The sequence below is a fragment of the Sabethes cyaneus genome, chromosome 3 (genome assembly GCF_943734655.1).
Source record: "Sabethes cyaneus chromosome 3, idSabCyanKW18_F2, whole genome shotgun sequence".
NCBI lineage: Eukaryota > Metazoa > Arthropoda > Insecta > Diptera > Culicidae > Sabethes > Sabethes cyaneus.
The window spans coordinates 42,853,497-42,876,447 of NC_071355.1; the positions used below are offsets into that span (position 1 = coordinate 42,853,497).

Below are 22,951 nucleotides of genomic sequence, written 5' to 3' on the forward strand. Positions count from 1 at the left end.
CAACGGGTATGGGGTCTATCTCGAAGTCATCGGGCTCTGTCGGGTTCTTTGGTAAATATTGTTTTAACGTCGCTGGTTACGTAGCAAGGAAGTCGGATGAGAGACCAGTTAAAACAACATTTAGCAGAGAATCCGACAAAGGCCGACAACTTGGTTATAACCTTTACATCCCTAACAGCTACTTGCAGTTACATGTTCAGCGCTCTATATCCATTGTTGTTGAATCGATTTCTATGTAACTAGCCTTAAAAGAACAACATTAGATTGGTCTTTAATAAACGAATATATTGGTAAAATTTAGCTCCATTTTCCCTTCCGGATCGCAGTGGGATTATTTTTCACCTAACGGGAAGCAGTTTAACGGACTGACTGCTCATTCCGATACACCCGTGAACACTACGGGACACAAAACCGTATGGGGTATGAAATCACACGATTTTTAAGGTGATCTTGGATGGATGGATATTTGGCCGTAATTTGACCCAATCTGGATACTCCGTCATTGATTCCACCTGGGCCCAAAGCCAGTTATTTTCAATTTTTTCTAGGAACATGGTAAATGGGGTTTAAAATCTAATAGACGGAGGCGTAGTCGGCTAAGTTGAGTAAAGTTTCCACAGCAAATTTGTTGTTCAAACTAGGTTTAACTTAGCCCTGGTCATAAATTAACAAGCGTCTTAAACCCTTTTTCAAAAATGAACACGACACATATTTTATAAGCACTTGGAGCAAAAATCGTATGAATAAATTCAGGACCATTTTTAGCAGGCGAGCATCAAGAGCTCTTAAAATTCGACTACGCGGTTTTTGATTTTTGTGATAGAAAAAGAGAAAGGGAAATATTTTACTATGTACTCAATTCTCTAAAACTTCCTTATAAAGCTCCGTGTCTGGCAAACTGACAAATTTCGAAATATCTTTTAACGATGGCGCGGCCAATATCTAGATGAAGTTTAGTTTGTTTTCCAGACTTCATCGTGGTATTTAAAATGGTCTTTTACGGGCAAACTGAATGTTCACTTGTGGCGAATTTAGTGGCTAAGCGCCAACCACTGTAATAAATTAAATTTGCTAGAAATGTTTAATCTAATCTAATCTCACACTAACGCAGCCAATTCTGGAAGGCATCCTGGAAAATGACGATTACTTGAATCAATCATTTTTCTTGTCAACGGCCAGGCCAACTGCGCAGCATGTACCGCAGAGAGAATTCCAAGGAATCAAGTGGAACTAGAAAAAATAACTAATTCCGTCAAACTCCTTGAAATCAAGGGAAGGAAGAAAGCGTGGACCTCCCGTACCAAACGCTTCCCATATACATAGATAATGATTTATTTACAGTCGTTGGGAGTATCTTTGCTAATAAGGGTTAAGTGATACTCCGGACCCTCAGGGATGAACTAATGGCATTTAGACCAGAAGCCAGGCTGCAATTGGCCAAGGATATAGCGCCTTATTTCGCTCTCTGAAAATAGATTAGTTTACCAAAAAATTAGTATAAATCATATAATACTTGAAATTAAAGTCGTGTGGTTTAATGGTTGCCTAAAACTACATTTGTAAGGTTAGGAACTGAAAACCGCACGACCCCGCACCTCCTAGCTTGGCTACTCAATTATACAAATTGAAGTATTTCCAGGTATGGCCACGTGGAGGCGCTAGGTAGGGGCTTGGGATGGCTAGAGCTATGTTGGGCGCTTCTTCCTAGTTGCCTTCCCCATTTCATACCCTTAAATTTGCTAGAAATGTTTAAACAATAAAATTTTAGATAATCCGGCATAATCGAGGCCAGTTAATTGATTATCTAATAATCGGAGCATAAAGCAATCGATTAAAAATTAATCGATTATTTCGGCGAATAATCGAACAGTTCGATCGAGAATCGAGAAATAATCAGACCATTCATGCGTCTGCGTCACACTGCTTCTTCTAATGGACCGCCAATAGTTTATCGCAGGATCTTTAGCTCAAAAACACCAAGAACACGTCGGTCACTCACTATCAACGTCCACGCTTGGTGACCGTATAATACCACCGGGAGCATTACCATCTTATAGAGCGCAAGTTTTGTGCGGAGTTGTCGACTACGGAACCTCAGCTGGCTACGTAATCTGTCGAAAGCCCTGTTGGCAGCCGCTATCCGCCTTTTTACTTGACGGCTCACATCGTTGTCACATGTCACCAATCTACCAAGGTGACCAAATTCCAATACCCGAAGGGCTGCAGCGCTCTCTACCAACCACCTGACGCTTGAATCTAGTAACCTAATCAGTTTTGTTGTAAAACCATGTTCAAGCTTCATCTGCCACAGCTCATTTCGTTTAACTGAATTGTACACCACCTTGAAGTCTATAAACAAATCGTCTATAAACAAATATCATGGATGATATTAATATTTTTTGAAACGATGGTTCTACAATTGATGAAGGGACGGTAGGGGAAAGAAATGAAAATTTTTAGTGAAGGAGGGGAAGAGCGGAAAGGAAGGGGGGGGGGTATTGGTAGCTACGCTTGACAAGTAGTCATTTTGACTCCTACCTTTTGTCCAATGCTGGAAGGTGCATGATGATAATATTTCTGATCAACGATTGAGAGATCCGGGTTTGTTCCGAACCCTCTCGTTTACACCAATATGTTCAAACTATCTCAAACTCCACAAAGTCTGATTTTCTTTAAAAATAAGCGAAACTTTTTGGGGTTTTTGGGGCCAGGGAAGGTTCTCTCGATGGCAAAAGACCCCTTCCCCCACTAAGAGGGGGGATCCCATACAAACCTATGCCTATAAAAATGAATTTCTGTCTGCTCCATGTTCCTTATAGAATCGAAAACTAATCGGAGTGAAAAGTTACATGTAGAGGTTTTTGGTGCCAGGAAAGATTCATGATGGTTAGAGATCCCTCCCCCCGCTAAGAGGGGGGCTTCTTTACAAATCTATACCTATAAAAATGGATTTCTGTCTGTCTGCCCGAATGTTCCTTAGAGAATCGAAAACTACTGAACCGATCGGCGTGAAAATTTGCATATAGGGGTTTTTGGGGCCAGGGAAGGTTCTTATGATGGTTAGAGACCCCTCCTCCCACTAAGAGGGGGGCTCCCATACAAATGAAACACAAATTTCTCCATAACTCGAGAATTAATCAAGCAAATGGAACAAAATTTTACATGTGGGTGTTTTTGGAGACAAGAATTTTTTCTATGGTGAACTGAGACCCCTCCCCACTTTAGGAGGGGGGGCTCCTATACAAATGAAATACAAATTTCCTCATAACCCGAGAACTAACTAATCAAATGGAACCATATTTGGTATGTGGGTGTTTTTGGAGACAAGAATTTTTTCTATGATGAAATGAGACCCCTCCCCACTTTAGGAGGGGGGCTCCTATACAAATGAAATACGAATTTCCTCATAACTCGAAAATTAATTAATCAAATGAAACTATATTTGGCATGTGGGTGTTTTTGGAGGCATGAATTTTTTCTATGATGAATTCAGACCCCTTACCTTTTTAGGTGGGGGGGGGGCTCCCATACAAATAGAATACAAATTTCCTCATAACTCGAGAAGTAATCAAGCAAATGGAACCAAATTTTGCATGTGGGGGATTTTGGAGGCCGGAATTTTTTTAATGGTGGTTTGAGACCCCTCACCACTGTGGTAGGGGGATAAGGACTCTCATACAAACAAAACAGACATTTTTGCGTAACTCAAGAACTATTCAAACCCGAGAAATTTTAGACTCTTTCATAAAACATTAATCAATAACAAGACCAGCAAAAACTATCAATAGTAACATTAGATAATTCAACGCGAGACGGCCACAGGCCGCGAGTGTTGCTGGCGACCTGCCGTCGGAAGCGCCGGCCACTGCGGGGGGCAGCCCCCCGTAGAGATCACCTCTATCTAGGTTAATTTATTTTTCTAGATCTACTGACCTCTATTACTTTCCTTCAGATGGGTCACCCCTGCGAAATGGTACTTTCTATGAAAAGATTTTCCGTGAAATGGTACATCCCGCGTAAGGTTTTTCGCGAAATGGTATTCTGCGAAACTCTATATTCCGCAAAATTGTATTCGGCGAAATGGTTTGTAATGATGGCGAATATTTGAATGCTATCCGATTTATTTCATCAGGCTAAGCAATGGGGGGAGTTGTTTTCTACTTTACTGTGAGGAAAATTTGTATATTAAAACACCAATGAACTCCCAAGAAATTTGCAAAACTCAAGATTGTGACATAGGTCATCCGAGATTCACGATTTATGTACAACGCAGTTTAATTTGTGGCAATACAAAGTTTGTCGGGCCAGCTAGTTTCTAAACAATAATCAATTTAGTCGTAACATAAAGAAATTTCAAAAATTTTGGCAGATTCCTCTCGATTACCGTCAGCCAACTTCGATGGCTCGTTTCGAGCATGATTGTGATTCTTTACTTGCTAGCAGGGCCTTTAATTATCACCGAATTTCAAACAAAACAGAAAATCTTTTTTCTCAGCATACATTGTTTTTTATGCCTCTGAGTTTCGTATGTACAACTCCACAGTGATTTTCATCGTAGTATACAAGTTCAATATATCGTGAAAATAGAACAGGAGAACAGTGATTTTCAAATCCACAAGGTGATATTCACTTCAGGAAAAAAAATTTTAAATGCAGTAAATGAAAAGAAAAATCTTATGTCCAACAGCTGAACGCAATAGATGCTAAATAACAACATAAATTTTTTTATTGATTTTCACTGCTCAAACGTGAATATCAGTTTGTTACAATATCACAGGGCGCTGATATTATATATTCTCGTGCATGAAGTTCATGCTTGCTGTATATAGTTATTATGTACGTTTGATCAAAGCAAGCAGATTTTCAATGCAAGGTAGACTGATAATCCAGAAGTTTGGGCGTTATGCTGATGAATATTAACAGCACTGCTTGCTAGTCATCATGTTCTAGACAGCAGAATCCACTTTAGCGGAAATGATTCATTGTGGAATTTTCTCCATTCCCTTGAGGCCTATTATGTCCTTCTTCTCTATTTAGTGACTCCGTGATGTGTAAAATTTTGACTGGCTACTTGATCGAAGATCATCATTTTCTTCGGTTCCGAACGCTTCTGATCGACATGAGCACGGTAAAGTAAATTGTTTTGTTTTTCCATCAAATTGTTCTGGAAGTTCAGGTATTATAATGCTTCCGTTTGCTGTAACTTTTATCTAACAAACTATCTCACGATAGTTAATGTACATTGTTATAAAATAAACCACCCGAAACAGGAAATATACAATATACCTGTGTGGTGATTCACAAACGCTACTGCAGCAGTCCGAGCCAGTCCGATGCAAGATTTTGTGCATCAAACAATGCAATTCCGCGTTGAATTCACCACCGGGGAACACTGTACGGAATTTGCAACCTGAAGTGTAACTGTGGATAGAATCTGCCAAAGTATATAGAATTCGCGAAATACCAGACAGCGAGCGAGCGTGCGAGTGCCGTGGTAGAGGAGGTAGAGAAAAAATTAGCAAAAAATCCACGCTTCGAAAACCGGATATATTAGCAAATCCCAGCGACCCATGCCCGAATTTGTTTGTCGGCTAAACTATCGCGCTTCGCCTACCGATCGGGAGATTCATGTCATGGAGAAGCACCGGCAAGGTGAAGGGAACGGTTAGTTCCAATTATTACAATGCCGGTCAGGTATAAAGATCGCGTAGTCCACATTCCTAAGGCATCGCCAGAACAAAAACATATCTCATCGGCACGTCAAACCCGTCATCTTCAAAACTTCGACCGCGTGCTCCCTTCGGCCGACCGACAAGCAGCCGGAGGGGAAAGGATAAAAACTTGTGCGAAGCGAAGCTTCTTGGAAGTGGCTTTTCGTGTGTAGCTCTTCTACCAACACGGCGCCGCCGGTGAATTCGGCATGCGTCATAGTTGCTTGCTGGCGTATTGCCCATCACCTCCGAGAAGGTGAGGTTTCGCTCTTTTACCCATCACCACACCAGTACCATGCCAGTTATAATTCGTGCTTGCTATGTGTGTGAAACCACGTGAGTTCGGATCGTTGGAGCGAGAGAACTCTCCCGGTGCGCTCTCTGGCCAAAACAACACCACCCAAAGCCGCCGAAATAGCGAAAGGGTTGCGCGCACCGCATCGCACTCGTAGCCGTCGGTGGAGGCGCTCGATCAGATTCCGCGGGTGCGCGCTTGTTTGTATACACAACACACCTATTAAATATCGACGAATTCACGCGATTTCAGTCAGTAGAGCATCGCGAGCCGCTTGAGCTATGTCGTGAGGTTGACAGGCGTCAGTCGTTTAGGAGACAGGTAGCAGTGCTTCACAGTGTTTGGTTGTTGCTTGGTGTTTGGTTGGCAATTCGATTCGATTCGAGAGAACAGAAACGAAATAGCGGGTGAATTTTTCTTGGTGCAAAAAAACAGACAGAACCGAAGTGTCGTGATCATGTCCGTTTTGCCGAGAAACGTGATCGAAGCCATCAAGGAGCATGTGGCTATGAAAGGGATGAAGGATCCCAAGTTCGACATTTCCAGTGGCTCTCGCAACGGTGACAGTTATTCTGGGGATGTGTATCGGATTGTGATTTCACCGGACGACAAAGACGTCGAGGATTGCCGCAACAATAATAGCGAGGGGTGAGTTTTTTCTAGCTACTTTCCCATTCTGTCCGAGTAAAAATTCGATTAAATAATAATCTGCCCCGCGCTGGTGGTGTCGGGTTCGGTTGCAAACTACTGGAGCGTTCAATCGGTGCATTCCACAGGTGCTTCTTATCGGTTGAAAATTCGTCAGTTGAACTGTGCTACCGCCAAAAATAACATTTCGTCACTCGAGAGATAAGGAATTTGGTTTTATCGAAGGGTCAAGAAACGTCGGAAATCCAAGGTTTCTTACTCATCTGGACGAAGCAGAGATGTTTTTAATGTTTCATAACAAAAGAATAGAATTGTGCTCTAAACATATTTTCGCTTTGGATTGAGAATCTTCGATGATGGAGACGCACAATGCTCTGTGCGCAGGACATACGAACTGTGCTGGAATTGTTGAACATGTTTGCACGCATGCCGTTTGTTGATACGCATGCCGTTTCTGAGCAGAGCGGAAAAGTGGTTGTTTTTGCGTCGCAAAAAATCAGGCCGCATTACGTGGATAGTGTTCCATCGAAACTTGTTTGGAATACGTAGTAAATGTTCTCGCTTTTCACGAGTTAGGATGCCCAGAACAAAATGGAATTGATGATTTATTGCGCGTGTTAGAACCGAATGCTTATTTTACCTTCCTTAACCATTAATAGCATCCTAAAAAATTGGCAGTTTTAAATTTAATCGCATCAACCAGTTGTAATTTAGTGACTCACATGAGAAACTCACAGAAAGAATGGTAGATTTTTTTCAACGTAATACAATCTAGTAAGCGCTGAACAGGATATCAAATTTGCGTCACACAGTTAAGACCCAGTGATAATTGAAAAAGCATTCGGATAAACTAAAGGTGAATATTAGAAGCTATTTATACCAATGTTAATACAAATTGTGGTACAAGAATACTCGAATTGTTCCTAGGCACTGGAAGTTTGTTTTCACAGCCTTTTACCGTACAAAAATAGGCCATTTTAACGTTCGCGAAGTAGAGTTTACCGACCGTGAAGCTGGAAAAACCACTAACTGATCAAATTGTTTATTATGTTTAATAATAATCACATTCGATGGTTGCTAAGCATTCTCTTCCCGCACTCCTGTTCGACGAACTGCCGAAACCATATCCTCTGTCTCTATTCAATTTGATTCATACGAAACAGAGACCGGATTGAAGTACAGTTTAATTTATATCTTGCATCAATTTTTTTTCACGGGATTTGCAACTTGCAAAATATCCCTTACAATCGTTAACCAAATTCAAATTTTTGGAATTATTTTTAATCGAGTAATGTTTTGCGGTTGCTCAAATCATTGAAAATTGAATATTATGGACAAACAAAAAACTATCACTGTCAGATAAAGTCAAACCGATCAAAAGATGTGCTGTTGATAAAATGGGATTAAATTGGTAAAATCCTTTCAAACGCACAGTGATCCAAACAGCGAAATACGTGATCGTGTGATATTGAGCTGAAACGTGAAGTTTGTCGCATGTAGTGTCTTTAGGCACATTTCTTGGTATAATAAGCCTCTTCTTGTGAGACAAATCTTTGGGTGATTAATTCCCTTTAAAGTGAGATACGAATTTTTTTTTCTCGTATATTCGAGGTACAGGTTTGGTACTTTCGGCAAAGTTGTAGTAAATATCAATACAAATAACTCTGTCAAAGACATCATACTAGTACCGTCAATTGGCACTTGCTTTTACAGGTTTTTTGTGATACTTTTAAGCAGGAGTTGTTTGATCTGCCACCATTTGTCACCTTGGGAAATATTTAAGCTCAAAAAAGTACTATTTTTACCAAAAAAGCTCAAAATCTCCGAAACTTTAGAAAATAACATAATAATGATCTACAGAAACGTTGATTTTAGCAAAATAAACAACTTTGTTCATAGTGTTCTATATGAACACGTAAAAATTGACCAGAATAAGTCAGAGTTTAAAAACTGTGATAATTTCCATGAAGAAATACAAGTGTGGTGTCTTTGGCAAAGTTATTTGTATTGATATTTACTACAACTTTGCCAAAAGTACCGAACCTGTCCCTCGAATATACGAGAAAATAAATTTCGTATCTCACTTTTAAGGGAATTAATCACCCAAAGATTTCTCTCACAAGAAGGGGCTTGTTATACCAAGAAGTGTTCCTAAAGACACTACATGCGAAAAACTTCGCGTTTCGGCGCAATATCACACGATCACGTATTTCGCTGTTTGGACCACTGTCCAACGTGGTGGGAAGATTGGTGCTAAAAACAATCTTTAATTTCTGTAAGGTATCAGGAAAGCAATAGTTTGTATTCTTGATTTTGTTAAATTGTTTCCAAATGCACATGGAAATAACTCTGGAATATATTGAGGATCGGTCGTATACAATGTTATTGGGTCATTCCATGTCAAGTGACCGAGAAAAAGTTCAAACGTGTAATCGACCTTCACGGATTTGAACCAAATTTTGTCAGATTGTTCGTTTTCGGTCAGAAAGTAAAAATCCAAAATTTGGTACGGATCGGACATTCCGTCAATTAATGGGAGCGCCTCCATTTTTAAGGAAAGTACCCGATTTTGTCAAAACCTCCTTTTTTCTTTTGCTTATATCTCCGGAAATATTAAGTTTTTTTTTGAGTGGTTTTAACCCAAAGGGTCATTCACCACTAAAATATTAAGTTTAGAAAGACACTATTTTAACATTTTCAAAGGAAATTATCCAAAGAATTCGAAAAAGATATTATTTTTGAGCACCAGTGCTGCCAAACATTTTTAAATTAAAAATGGAGGTGCTCCCATTAATCGAGGGAATGTTCGATCGGCACCAAATTTTCGATTTTTGCTTTCTGACCGAAAACGAACAATCTGGCGAAATTTGGTTCAAATTCGTGAAGGTCGATTACACGGGGCTCAGACACTCCGCATGGAATGACCCTATTGATAAATGTTACATACAATGCATGTAGTATGTATATATGCTGCAAATAGTAGGGTAAGACGGGGTAAGACGGCTCCCCTAAGCAAATAAAATGGTTGCATAAAATGTGGATGGAAATTCGACTTTTGTTGTTCCTCACATGAATGAGCATCCACTTATCTACCATTAAAAATTATATAAAGAATTGATTAGTCTATTTTACCAAGATTTATCATGAATTTTTGAAACGTTTAAAAATTGTCATACTCATAACCAGGCCGGGTAAGAAGGACCATGGCGAAGTAAGGCAGATTGTGGCAGATTTGAAAGGTTATTAGCGTTTAAACATAATTTCACTAATAATAACTAAATTGGAAAAAGTTTTTAAGGGGTTTTCAGATACATGCTAGAAGAAGCAACAGTTAAACTTAGGTACGCGCTGAGAGAAGCAATAATTTAACTAATAGTTTTATTTAGAAACTTAAAGTAGACGTTATTTTACTCTACTGGTTGTTATTTACTCTTATCTTTACGTTATTTTTGATGATTTCTCAGCAGCACGCTTGCTTTTTGTAACATTATTCATTTTGGATAGCCGTAGAATGCAGGAAGGTAACACATTACATAAAATGAGTCGTAAAGTGAATTGGATTTGACATTCTGTTAGATATAAATTTACTTCGATTGTGTCATTCGAATGACACTTGTTGGCTTCGTTTGACGTGGGAGGCTCTGAGTCTGACAGGATAATCTCAGACTCAGGGATAATTTTTAGTACGGGTGTATTCTATCTCGAAAAAGACACGAATGAAGCCTGCAAGCAGGGATGCCACATATAATTCTGTGTTTTTTGTCGGAAAAATCTGATAATCTGTTCGGCGAGGAAAAATATCTGTGCAAAAATCTGTCCAATGCAAAACAATGTGAGTGAAAGAGATAGAGAGTCATTTTGCTGACTATTTCCGTCTCTTTCACTCTCATGTAAAAGCTCAAAAATCTGTTAAATCTGTGTAATTTGGCGAAAATCTGTATTCTATACATACAGATTCTGTACAGGCGATTTCTTTCAAATATCTGTTAAACACAGAATAATCTGTGCATGTGGCAACCCTGCCTGCAAGTCATAGACGAAATGCGTAATCTGCCAGAAAATAATTAGTCGAATTTAACAGGAAAAAAGTTGATCTGTTCATTCATTTTTTTTTAGAATCTATTAAGACACTCAGCAAAGGAAGTTTACGCAAACACGACGTATGGCGTTTTTACCCCGTGGAAAATGGCCCGTCTTATCCATAGTTAACAATTTACATTATTTTGCTTTTTTCTCACAAGGCGTACTATTTTATATACTTCTTCCGGCACACACAGAACAAGAATTACCCAATTGAAGTCAGCGATAAAGACAAATGACAAAATATATAGTATTTTTTTGCTGAAAACCCTTATATTTGTTGCTGTTGAAATTGGATCGCATGAAGACACAGCGAGCGTTAAATTGGTTTTGATTCTTGTTTTGACGTTGGATACGGCCGAGTGCCACAGATTGTCTCGAAAGTGTTTAGATAGGCTAATAAATAAAGCATACTGGGGCATTTGTGAAAAATTTAAAGATTTCTAGCCGAAATCGATGTGGTCCTTCTTACCCCGCTGGGCCTTCTTGCCCCTTGTTCCCCTACCACAATTTTTAATGAAAAGACATGTTTTTGTCAAATCCTGCTATTTTCTTTTGCTTATATCTCTGAAACTACTAGGTTTAGAAAGACTATTTTACCATGTTTCCAAAGGAAATTCTCCAAGGAATTAGAAAAAAATATTAGTTTTTAGCGTCACTGCTGCCATATATTTTTAAACTTGATTTAAAAACTAAATTTGCCATTTTTCTCGATGAGTACAATTTGATTTCAAAAATTCCAATTTCATCGTATTCCTCAGATTTTTTTACATAAGAATCGCTCAAAACCATGAGGTGTTCTTTGCCGATCCAGAGTAATAGCGATTTGAAGAAAGAAACCAGCGGTTTTTCATAAATAATCAATAGTAAAAATACATTTTCTTGAAGCACTAACCCTCTTAGCGATGTAAAAACACTTTGTGTTATTGTGAAAGCATATATACCGCAGATAATGAAGTTTTTTCTTAGCAGTGTTGCTAACTTTTTAGTTTTTCGTATAATTGTTAACGCTAGTTTTGGGAATATCAGTTTAAAATGGCGTAAAATGTGCTAGCTATTTGCCCATAACATTGTAAATCGTTTTTCAGCTCGCTGATAGCCTCCATATTTTACCTACTTTGTTTTTTGCTGCTATGTAATACTGAGAAAAACGGAAAATTTGGCAACACTGTTAGGAAAAAACTTATTATATACTGTATACATCAGGGGCGTAACCAGAAATTTTTCTTAGGAGGAGTTTTACAAAAAAAAATTACATAGCCTAACTTTAAGAGGTTTATTCAGGAAATGGGGAATTATTTTCAATCTTAAGCTTTTTTGGTTTATACTCCGGGTTCTTCATCATCTTAAAAAACAAATTGATATAAATGAAGGTAAATGTTGAAATCACACCTCCCAGTTGACATCGTGGTACGTTGTGTATTCACATCTAGGCTGGGAGAGACTATAAGAGTCAATAGGATCAAGTCGCGGCAAAAGTCGAGACAAGTTGACAGCTTAACCTGCATGCTTTTCAACATCGTCCTTGAGAAGATGATCCGGCGAGCAAAATCGAAACGACAGACTCAATTTTCAGCTAAAGTAGCAAACTTTTTGGCTACGCAGATTACTTTGATATTGTAGGCCGAAACTTCGCAACGGCGGAGGCCATCTGCGCTAGACTGAAAGCGGAGGTTAGTAGGATTGGGCTAAAAGTAAATGCGTCGCAGACCAAATACATGATTGGTAGAGGCTCAAAAATACGAACGTGAACTTTTCGTGGACGGTAATCATTGAGATCGCTGGTGGCCGCGGTTAATACAAATAAGGAGATCTTGCGGCGCATTTAAGCAGAAAATCGAGTCTACTTTGCGCTTCGCCAAGCGCTTCCATCAGCTAGCAAACGATAGCCACCGTACGATGCTGACAAAGTACACAGCCTTCATTAGACCGGTAGTTTTTATGGATTTGACTATACTCAGGGAGTACAGGCCGCACTTGCGGACGATATTTCACGGAGCAAAAGCTGGAAGCGAAGAGCGGCGGAGGTACACTAGAATCTCTTTTTACGTCCATTTATTTTACGTGATTTCCTTTTGCGTCAATATTTTTACATACGGAATTTGATTTAAGGGGGCATAGTACTTTTGTTCGTTATAGTACGTTTGGATGAATTCCGAAAAGTGACAAAGTTACAGCTATTTGTACCGCGCATGTCTGGAGCGATTACACAGCGAATAAAAACTTCAACGCCGTTTTTCTCGAAACCAGGTCTTCAAAGTCGGTACCATAAATATCTCAAGAACGGCTCAAGCAATTCACTTGCTTCTTTTTTTGTTTGAAAGCTTATAAAATTATCTTGTCTTTGACCCATCCTTTTTTCGATATTGCAACTTATGTATTTTTTAGAAACGTTTAAAGTCTATTTTTTGACTAAAACTGACTTTTATGTTTGAATGTCCGCCATTCGAATTAAAAAAGGATAGGTCAAAGATAAGGTAATTCAATATATTTTCATGTCGTTTTGGAATTTCTCATTTCGGATAAGCCCCCAAAATTGTAAATATTAGTATAAAATGCAATGTTTAGAATGCGACAAACCCAAATCGATTCGCTTTTCGCGTTATCGAGAAAAAAATATTTGAAATAAGACAAACAATATGGTGTTAAAAGTACTATGCCCCCTTAATGTCGTCTCGTTTTACGTCTAAAATTTGAATTAACGTCCACGCTTTTTTTCGACCGATTGCTCTTACGTCCCATAATAGTGGACGTAAAACGAAATTTGCGTGTATATGAATCACGAGCAGCAGACACAACTTGGGTAGATTACCATCGGACATCTGGTGAAGCAAACGGTAAACTACGGTGGACCGGACAGTCATAAGGAAAACGTTTCTATTTAACAACTCCACGGGCACCCAGAACAGAGGAGCTCTACGTGTGAGATGCCTCAACTTGGTCTTGCGATTTGCGCCTTCTGAAACGCCTGGAAAATCGACGACGAGTCACTCAAGATTGAATTGCATGCAGTTGACTAGTTGAAGCAGCACGAGGTCTATGCTACTGACGACGACAACCAGGTTCGTACAACTAGTCCCGTAAATTCTGTGCTCTAAGCAATTGGTAGCAGAAATTTCAAGCTTCAATGTAGAACAAATTTTCGTCTGAGGGTTTGAAATCAGATTATATTCATTGAAAGAAAAATGCAAATTTAGTTTTGAAATCGAATTTAAAAATATTTGGCAGCACTGCCGCTAAGAACTAATATTTTTTTCGAATTCATTGGACAATTTCCTTTGGAAACATGATAAAATAGTCTTTCTAAACCTAGTATTTCCAGAGATATAAACAAAAGAAAATAAGAGGATTTGACAAAAACGTGTCATTAAAAATAGAGGTACTCCCATTAATCGAGGGAACGTCCAATCGGCACCAAACTTGGGATTTTTTCTTGCTGACCTGAAACGAACAATCGGACAAAATTTGGTTCAAATCCGAGAAGGTCGATTACAAGTTTGTACTTCTTGTCGGTCACTTGACCCTTATAAAGCTTGTTCGAGACAAAATCTGGACACCTCAATTTTGCAATGAAACAAATTTGCTAGAAGTTTAATCCATGAAACAATTTTATATCATTTATGTGTGTATCGTTAATAATTATAAAACAAATTAACATTACTTATTTGGTCTGCATGAAAAATTGGCGAACTTTGGAGTTTACCCTTGCCATGAGAGTCAGTGCAGACTTGTTGGCGACCAATTTAGCTGCCTTTATCCAAGATTTTCGAAATTTATCTATATAGTTGTTGCTTGTTGTTTGTTGTTTGTGCTGGGACAGCTCTCTCTTCACCAAAGCCCAATACCGCTCGATGGGACGTAGCTCTGGACAGTTAGGTGGATTCGTCTCGTTCTGTACAATATGGACTCCATTAGCGTCATACCATTCCAAAACATATTTGGAGTAGTGACAGGATGCCAAATCAGGCCAAAACAGCGAGGGTTCATCATGGCTGTGTAGGAACGGTAACAATCGTTTCTGCAGGCATTCTTCACGGTATATTTGCTTGTTAACCGTTCCCGTAGTGATGTAACTTTTGCTTGCTCGACCGCAGCTTCTTTGTAGTAAAATGCTCTGCAACGCCATTCCGTTTCATGGCAGTGTAAAAAGACATACCAGGGAGCTATTTAATGTCTTCTAGGCAAAAGGTTTCATCGTCCATTATAACGCAAGGAAACTTCGTTAAATATTCGCGATAAAGATTACAAGCGCGTGTTTTGGCCGTCGTATTTTGCTTATCATTACGGTTTGGCACAGTCCTCATCTTGAAAGACTTCATGCCTTGTCGTTGCTTAGAAGTGTGCACGAATGTTGGCGACATTTTTATTTTACGAGCAATGGAACGTACAGAAAGATCTGGGTAATATCGGAGAAAGATCTCCGTAATATTTGTTTTACCTTCGCATCCTCGTGGCAGTCCCTCAGATTCGTTTTTGTTCCATTTCCCTTCTTCCTAGCTGTTGTCAAGCGAGTATCGAACGATTTTAAAACACTGTGAACAGTGCTTGGAGGAAATCCAAGCTTTTTGGCAAGTTTTCTTAACGAGATATCCGGATTTTTATTGCGACCGCGCCTGCTCTTCTTTCGACGCCATTTTATGCTGAGCGCTTGTAATATAAACAAGTGTTATATTTTCATTTCAGAAAGAACAGGCATACGTCTACCACTCTGCAAAATATTTCACTCATTGTTAATGTATTTCCGAAGCTGTGTTTGTCGCGAACAAGCCTTATATTTTGTGAATGAAAATCGAGTCTCGAATTGTCTGAGCTGGCGAGCCTAGTTAAGCACTGCCTGCGATAAGCCATAAGCAAGATTAAAAACCTAGATTTCGCATGAACAAACCAAGAAATTTACTCTTTGGCTTTGTGCTTTGGTGCCAAATTTTAGATAATGCTCAAGTTACTCCTTGGTGCTTTCAAACAGTCTAAGTTAGATGACTGAGCAGCACTTTTGCTGCTACTGTCGCTATAGAACGGTGCAAACGCTGTATTCGTTCAAAGATTAATGCACTTCTTCTGGAAAGATGGTATTTCGACGAAACTTTAGGTCAGTCTTCATTGATTCTAAGGCTCACACCGAAAAGAATGACCAGGTGTTGTGCCAAGACCATATTGTATGGATGTAGACAAAGATCCAACCGCAAAATACGCCAGGTTGTTATTGTGAAACGTCAAGTCTTGGAAACGGTGTAGAATGCAAACATTATCGTTTTATTCGACACTGACTGATATAGCAGCAATATTCTTCTCTTTCCGGTCTGTACATAGTCTTGTAATTATCCCAATACCGAGCAAAAAATATCCGTAATTCAGCTTATTAATTATGGTGACGAACGCCATCCCCATGCCATTCACGACAAATGTATCTTACGTATGTTTGCACATGTTTTGTATGATTGAAAATAAAAACAAATCACCTGATGGCATAACTACTGATGGCAAATCGCCTCGGATTTAAAAAAATAAACAATTAACGTGGTTGCTGTTAGTTGTCAAAACTGTATCATTCCTACTGGTAAACCCTTTATTTCCTCAGCTTTACCAAAATATCTCTAAATATCATATTTGCAGGATGTATACCGATGTAACTAGTGACCGAAATGGTGATACACGAAATACAATGATACTAGAATCACAAAGCGCGTGCAGCCTTTTATCTTCAAACGTGTTTCCATAAACATAACAGAACCCAATTTTTGGATGAATTCATTTACCGTATCTTTTCTCTTCTGTACCAAATAAGCGTGCATTTGGTTGGCTTGCAAGTTCTTTTATGATCAAAATCGAAATGCTGAGTCACGTTGGAGTTGGTTCACCGGTGAAACTAGTGCAGCAATCCGACCGACTCTAACGGTACCTCGCAGCCAAAAGTTGTACATAGGCCGGACGGCCTAACAGCTGATCGAGAGGGTAAAACTACCAATATGGTTAGAAAAAAACTTGTGGTTTTGAACATAATTTTCAATACCTAATGTAATTTTCTTAACAACAATCCTGATGGAAAACCAAAAATTCAAATAATATTGCCAAAAAAAACTGATTTTCGATCGACATGATCATGACGACGCGACGACCGACGGCGTACATGTGATCAAGCTGCCATTTAACATGCTTATCCAGTAGCTGCCAGTCGCAGGCCCACTAGACCCACATTAATATTCACACGAACAATGAGGGGGCAAATTTTCAGTGCGTATGAACTCGCGCCATGTCATTTCGATTCAGAGCTGCACCTCGCGATGTCCGAAATCGCATCTGGCTGGAAAGTCGACCTCCAGCTCCACCGCTGCGCCGCGCCGGCCGCGCGCCACCGCTGCTGGCCGTTTCGGGCCAGATAGATCGGCCACTCCGCCGACGCCGTTGCGTCGCGTCGCGTCGCATCACTTGGTTGGTCACCCACCCAAACAAAGAGCCACGCGACGCACGCCGGCCCCGTGTGAAAGCGCAGCCCCGAGAGCGCCGCCGCCGCCGCATTGTGTGTGCGCGGGTTTTAAGCACTGACCACTTGGAGCATCTGGCTCGCATGCCGGCTTTCGGGGGTTACCTAATCTTACGTGCATATATATAAGCACATATGGAGAGGCGGAGAGAAAAAGAGTGACGGAGGTACGTGACAATAACGGATCGGGTCTACACAGACGGCGCTGCTGGGGTTGAGGGAGGACGGTAAGGTTGCCGTCTCGTCGCTGTCGCTGGAGACTGGCTCAACATATTGGAAAGAAGGGCGGTCATTGAACCTGTCGTCGTCGAACAAAAAAAAACTATAATCAGTAAGTCCCAATTTCATTCGTGATCAGCCGATATCGGCACGGCGCAGCTTTCTGTCTCGCCGGGGATAATGGCAGTAACGGTGGAGACAGGCAGTTTTACGGTTTTCGCACAGGTGATAATTTGTTTCGATTCGCCCACCAAAATAAACAGTCCGTGCGTAAATTAACACACCACCGCCGGACTTGGACTTTCTTTTTTGGGTTGAGGCGAATAACAAAATGAAGACTCAATCAATCGGGCTGTTTAAATTTAGCTAAATGGTTTGCTGCGATGAATTGGAACGGTTTGAGCAATTCTTTTTCAACGAAAAACCGTAAGTTATTTGAAATATATTGTTCTACCCGAGAAGGAATAAATATTGAGTTAAATCAAGTTTAGTTATTGAAAACAGAACAACTTCATACCAAAATTTAATCTAGAAAAAATCTATTTAATCTAGAAAAAGAGCTCAGTCTTTTCATTTGAAATCTTATGTTATCATGCTCGGTGGAAATTGTGTTCACGAGTGATCCTTGTACAGTCCCATTACAAGTACCGTGAACGTACCATATTCTCCGCAGTTAAGACATTTTTATGATTCTTCCGCTAGTATAAGTATTCTAGACTTAAATTAATAACGGTGATAGCAGCAACGTGTAGTGCTACGGTCTATAGTATCTGGGAAAATACATGGGAATTAAAAGTCGATCAACAATTGAGTATATTTTTTGTTTTGTAAACTTATCCACGGTGCCTAATTCTGCGTACTTTCTTGCCCATGTTCCTAATTCTGCGCATGTTTGTTCCTAATTCTGCGCACCCAAAAAGTAACAATAAACACTCGTACCATATTGTTTATGTCTTTATACGCTAAAAGCACGTCAAAAATCCGGCATTAGCCATTACCATAAATAAATGGTGAAATGATGTGGTGTTCTTGTGCTGTCCAAGTGGCACAGGAATATTGTTATCATTTTGATTGGCTTATTTTAAATATTTTATTGTCGGTAACATAAAGGGCGAATTGATTCGGGTTTTCTGCATACTGAATATTACACTTTAAACAAATATTAAATTGTGTTTTCATATAGAAACCACTTCGCCACTGCCTGACAGCTCCATGGACATTAAAAAAAATCAGAAAACATGGTTCCATAAATTGGCGCTCGTATGTTCGGACCCCGAGTCGCAACACAGGATCATAATTAATGCAATTTAAAGGTTCTACTTGAATTTTCATGCCTCTATACCCCAGGTAACAATTTGGGTTTTATTGTACTCTCATGATGGTATTTAAGATCAAAATTGGTCTTCAAGACCACCATAAAAGTACAATAAAACTCACTTTGTTGCTTGGGACGTCAGCCATTTGGGTGAGGTATTCTTTCGCGATTTCTTCGAAGGACACATTACTGCGCAGAATTTGGAACATGAATAAAAAATCTGTGCCTAAATCTGCGCATTATTGCATCGAATTTTTCTAAGAAAAGCAATGCATGCAATCACTCTTTTTGTCTAAAACATGACTAAAACTAATTATTCTTTCTAATTATGCTGGGTAATTTGATCATTGCAAAGAATTTCGATCATAAATTTGTTAATTTTCTAGAAGGACAATCTTAGCGTTGGTGCTAACGACGACGTTTTCTACCATGTAAAATACTTTCAGTTTCATGTTAAATTATTTCGTTCTCGAATATTATGGCCCGTTTGTGAATAATGGCGTAATATTCAACAGACATTTATAAAAAAATAACGCAAAGATCATAGTTATGCACAATGTTAAAAAAATACTTATATAAAGAAAAATGCGCAGAATTAGGAGCTGCGCAGAATTAGGAGCGGTCACGGTACATTCCTGTATTCTTCAAATATTTCTGTATTCCTCTTCAAATTCAACATAAACCAACTTTTACAGCATAAACTTACTCAGTTGCAGAGAATATTTGACTCAGCATATTATCACCTAAATCATTTGATAGCGGAGATCACGGCTTAAAAAACTCTTTTTGATTAAAGGAGTCGAGTGAAATTAGTTATCTTTGCTGGTACATCTGTAGGTAACATTTGATCACTTGGAATATTCTTGGCCGTATGTTGTTTTAAAACAAGTTGAACCACTCAGAATAAACGAAAGATTCATCTTTCGTACCATCAATCGTAGCAAGGAAACCAGTTCTTGGAAAATACTCCCCAAACCTGGGGTGACATTGCGATTCTGATTTCGAGTGATTTTGGTTCGTTTCGACCACGTTAAACGAATGAGCGAAACGAACCAAAATCACTCGAAACGAGAATCGCAATGTCACCCCTGGCCGTAAACGCACTGTAAGGACACCGGAAGCCATCAAATGAGTAAGAGAGTGAATTCGTCGGAAACAAAAAATCAGTCAGAACGTAAGATAAAGCAACTGGGATTTTCATAGCCAACCATGAAGAATATTTAGAAAAATGATCTTCTATTGATTCCATTTAAAAAAAACGGGTGCACAGTTTGAATGAAAAATAGAATGTTGCAAGAGTCGAAAGATGTCGGCTGCTTGTGTGGCTGCTTTCACGGTGATTGTGAAATTCTATTGTTGTTCGAACAAAAAAATGTTCCTGCTACAGGATCATCACAACCAACAAAATGATCGGATATATGCAGTACATCTTTCTGGTATTTACCGGGACAAACTGGCTGTTCAAAGATTCCAGAACGTTTCCAACGATATGAGAATGTTCCTTCAAAAATTGAAGGTTTTATTACTATTCATTGAACCTGGTGTTAAAATCAACGCTAAATTTTACATCAATAATAATGTTTTGTAGAACCATTTGCTTCCTATCGTCAAAAAAACGGTACAAGAAGCTACACAGGCATGGTGTGAGGACAATTTTGCGGGGTTTATTTCTTCAAAAGAGCGGCCTGCCTCTTCGCTTGACTTGAATCTTCGTGACTTTTATGGGTTTACATGCTAGACAAACTAGCGAGCACAAAAGGATTGACTGTGGATACTTTCAAGCAACGTATGGAGAAGATTTGACCACGATCCTGAGAAGGAAAAGCGCCAAAAGGAGGCCAGAGATCGTGAAGAATTAGAGCAACTATTCCGAGCTAATGACACGCGCAAGTTTTATGAGAAGGTGAACCAAACTCGGAAGGGCTAAGCACCGAAACCTGACATGTGTAGGGACGAGGAAGGTAATCTAATCACAAACGAACGCGAGGTAATCGACAGATAGAAGCAGTTCTTCGATGAACACCTCAATTGACGAAGTCGCAGAAGGAGACGGAACGGAAATTAACCTCGGAGTACCCATAGAAGATAGTAATGTCCTAGCACCTGATTTCCAACAAGTCAAACAAGAAATCGGGCTGCTGAAGACCAATAAAGCCGCTGGGAAGGACCGCCTACCGGCAAAGCTTTATAAACATGGCGGAGAAACGCTAGCAAAGGCTCTACACTTGGTTATTTCGAGGGTTTGGGAGGAGGAAAAGCTACCGGAGGAATGGATGGAAGGAGTGGTTTGTCCCATCTACAAAAAGGGTGATCGACTAGACTGCTGCTACTATCGCGGTATTACGCTGGTAAACGCCGCCTACAAAGTACTCTCCCAGATCCTGTTGCGCCGGTTATCACCGATAGCACAAGGTTTCGTAGGGAATTATCAGGCGGGTTTCATGGAAACTCGCGCAGCTTCGGACCAAATTTTTACTATCCGACAGATCTTGCAGAAATGTAGGGAGTACAACGTGTCCACGCATCACATCTTTATTGACTTCAAAGCAGCATACGATACAGTCGATCGAGACAAGCTATGGCAGATAATGCACGAATACGGTTTTCCGGACAAACTGACGCGACTGATCAGAGCTACATTCGATCGAGTGATGTGTTTCGTGCGCATCTCTGGGACACTCTCGAGTACGAAGGTTGAGACAAGGTGACGGTTTATCCTGCATGCTGTTCAACATCGCTCTTGAGAGGGTGATCCGACGAGCGTGCATCGAAACGAGAGGCACGATTTTTACCAAGGGTAGCCAACTTCTTGGCTTTGCAGATGACTTCGATATCATAGCCAGAAACTTTGCGACGGTGGAGGCAATCAATGCCAGACTGAAAGCGAAGTCTAGGAGAATTGGGTCAAAAATAAATGCGTCGAAGACCAAATACATGAAAGGAAGAGGCCCAAAGGAAACAAACGCGCGTCTCCCACGGATGGTAACCGTTAACGGCGTGAACTAGAAATGGTAGAGGAGTTCGTGTATTTGGGATCGCTGGTTAGCGCGGACGACAGCACTAGTAAGGAGATCCAGCGGCGCATCCAAGTGGGAAATCGGGCCTACTTTGCTCTTCGTAAAACGCTACGATCAGGAAGCGTACGCCGCCGCACGAAGCTAACAACGTACAAAACTCTTATCAGACCGGTAGTTCTTTATGGACCTGAAGCCGTGACGCTGCTCACGGAGGACATACCACCCTTGCCGTGTTCAAGCGGAAAGTGCTGCAGACGATATTTATTTATTTATTTATTTATTTATTTATTTATTGACATATGTAACGTAAGGCAAAGCCTTTTGAATTGTTACAATAAGATTTGATCGTGAATTTAGTTGGACTACCAAACTTATCTCTAAATTGATATTTATTCTAAGTGATATTGTGTTTCCTCTACATTGAATTAAGGGAATAACTATGTGCTGTTGAGCCGTGCAATCAACTGACGCTTAAAAACTCTCGTGCTTGAGCTCGATTTTATCGAAGTTGGTAGTGAGTTCCAATGGACAATGCCTCTAACGAAAAGTGACGAACTGTAGTCTCTGGTGCTGTGACGCGGCACGGAAAAATTTCTAGTTCTCAAGTTTCCTAGGGGTTGCAAAATAGAAAATAGATATTCAGGTTTCCTAGTTTGGTTTATCTTAAATATCGATAAACAGGACCTATATTTATAAAAATCTGAGAAGGTGCAACCTAATAGCGACTTGTGTAGGTGAGAAACGTGAGAAAATCTGGAAAGGTTGTATACGTACCTAACACAAGCGTTTAACGCCATTCGAAATTTATTCAAGATTCCTACAGAAGTATTAGCGTAGAGTGCATCGCCATAAACAAAATGTGGTAGCAATATTGATTTAAAAAGCTTCAACTTAGTTGATGTTTGAAAATGTTTAGTAGCCAAATTGAGCTGTTTTAGCGTTCCATATATTTTACCACACTGGGCATTTATGTGAGCTTCCCATTTAAGCTGAGATGTAAAAATTACACCTAAGTTGGTAACTTTATCAAAAAATTGAATAGGTTCACCTTGTAGGAATAACTGAGGAGGAGTCATGTTGTTAACGTTTTTAGTAAATAATACAGCCTTTGTTGATATTTGGCGGACTACAAACTGCAAGCGGAGAGTGGCGGAGGCGTATGAATCACGAGTTACAGGCACTGCT

General features: G+C 39.8%; 2 protein-coding genes across 2 annotated transcripts in view; one reads left to right on the forward strand and one right to left on the reverse strand.

Annotated features, from left to right (window-relative positions):
* The window catches only part of LOC128741300 (transport and Golgi organization protein 2), a 116,212-nt gene that overhangs the window by 68,276 nt on the left and 24,985 nt on the right, over window positions 1-22,951 (reverse strand). The gene's annotated exons all lie outside the window — the stretch shown is intronic.
* The window catches only part of LOC128741299 (uncharacterized), a 29,392-nt gene continuing 12,666 nt past the window's right edge, over window positions 6,226-22,951 (forward strand). Inside the window, exon 1 of the mRNA XM_053837012.1 lies at window positions 6,226-6,654. Coding sequence (XP_053692987.1) covers window positions 6,464-6,654 — 191 coding nt within the window. The 5' untranslated portion in view covers window positions 6,226-6,463. The remainder of the gene's footprint in view (window positions 6,655-22,951) is intronic.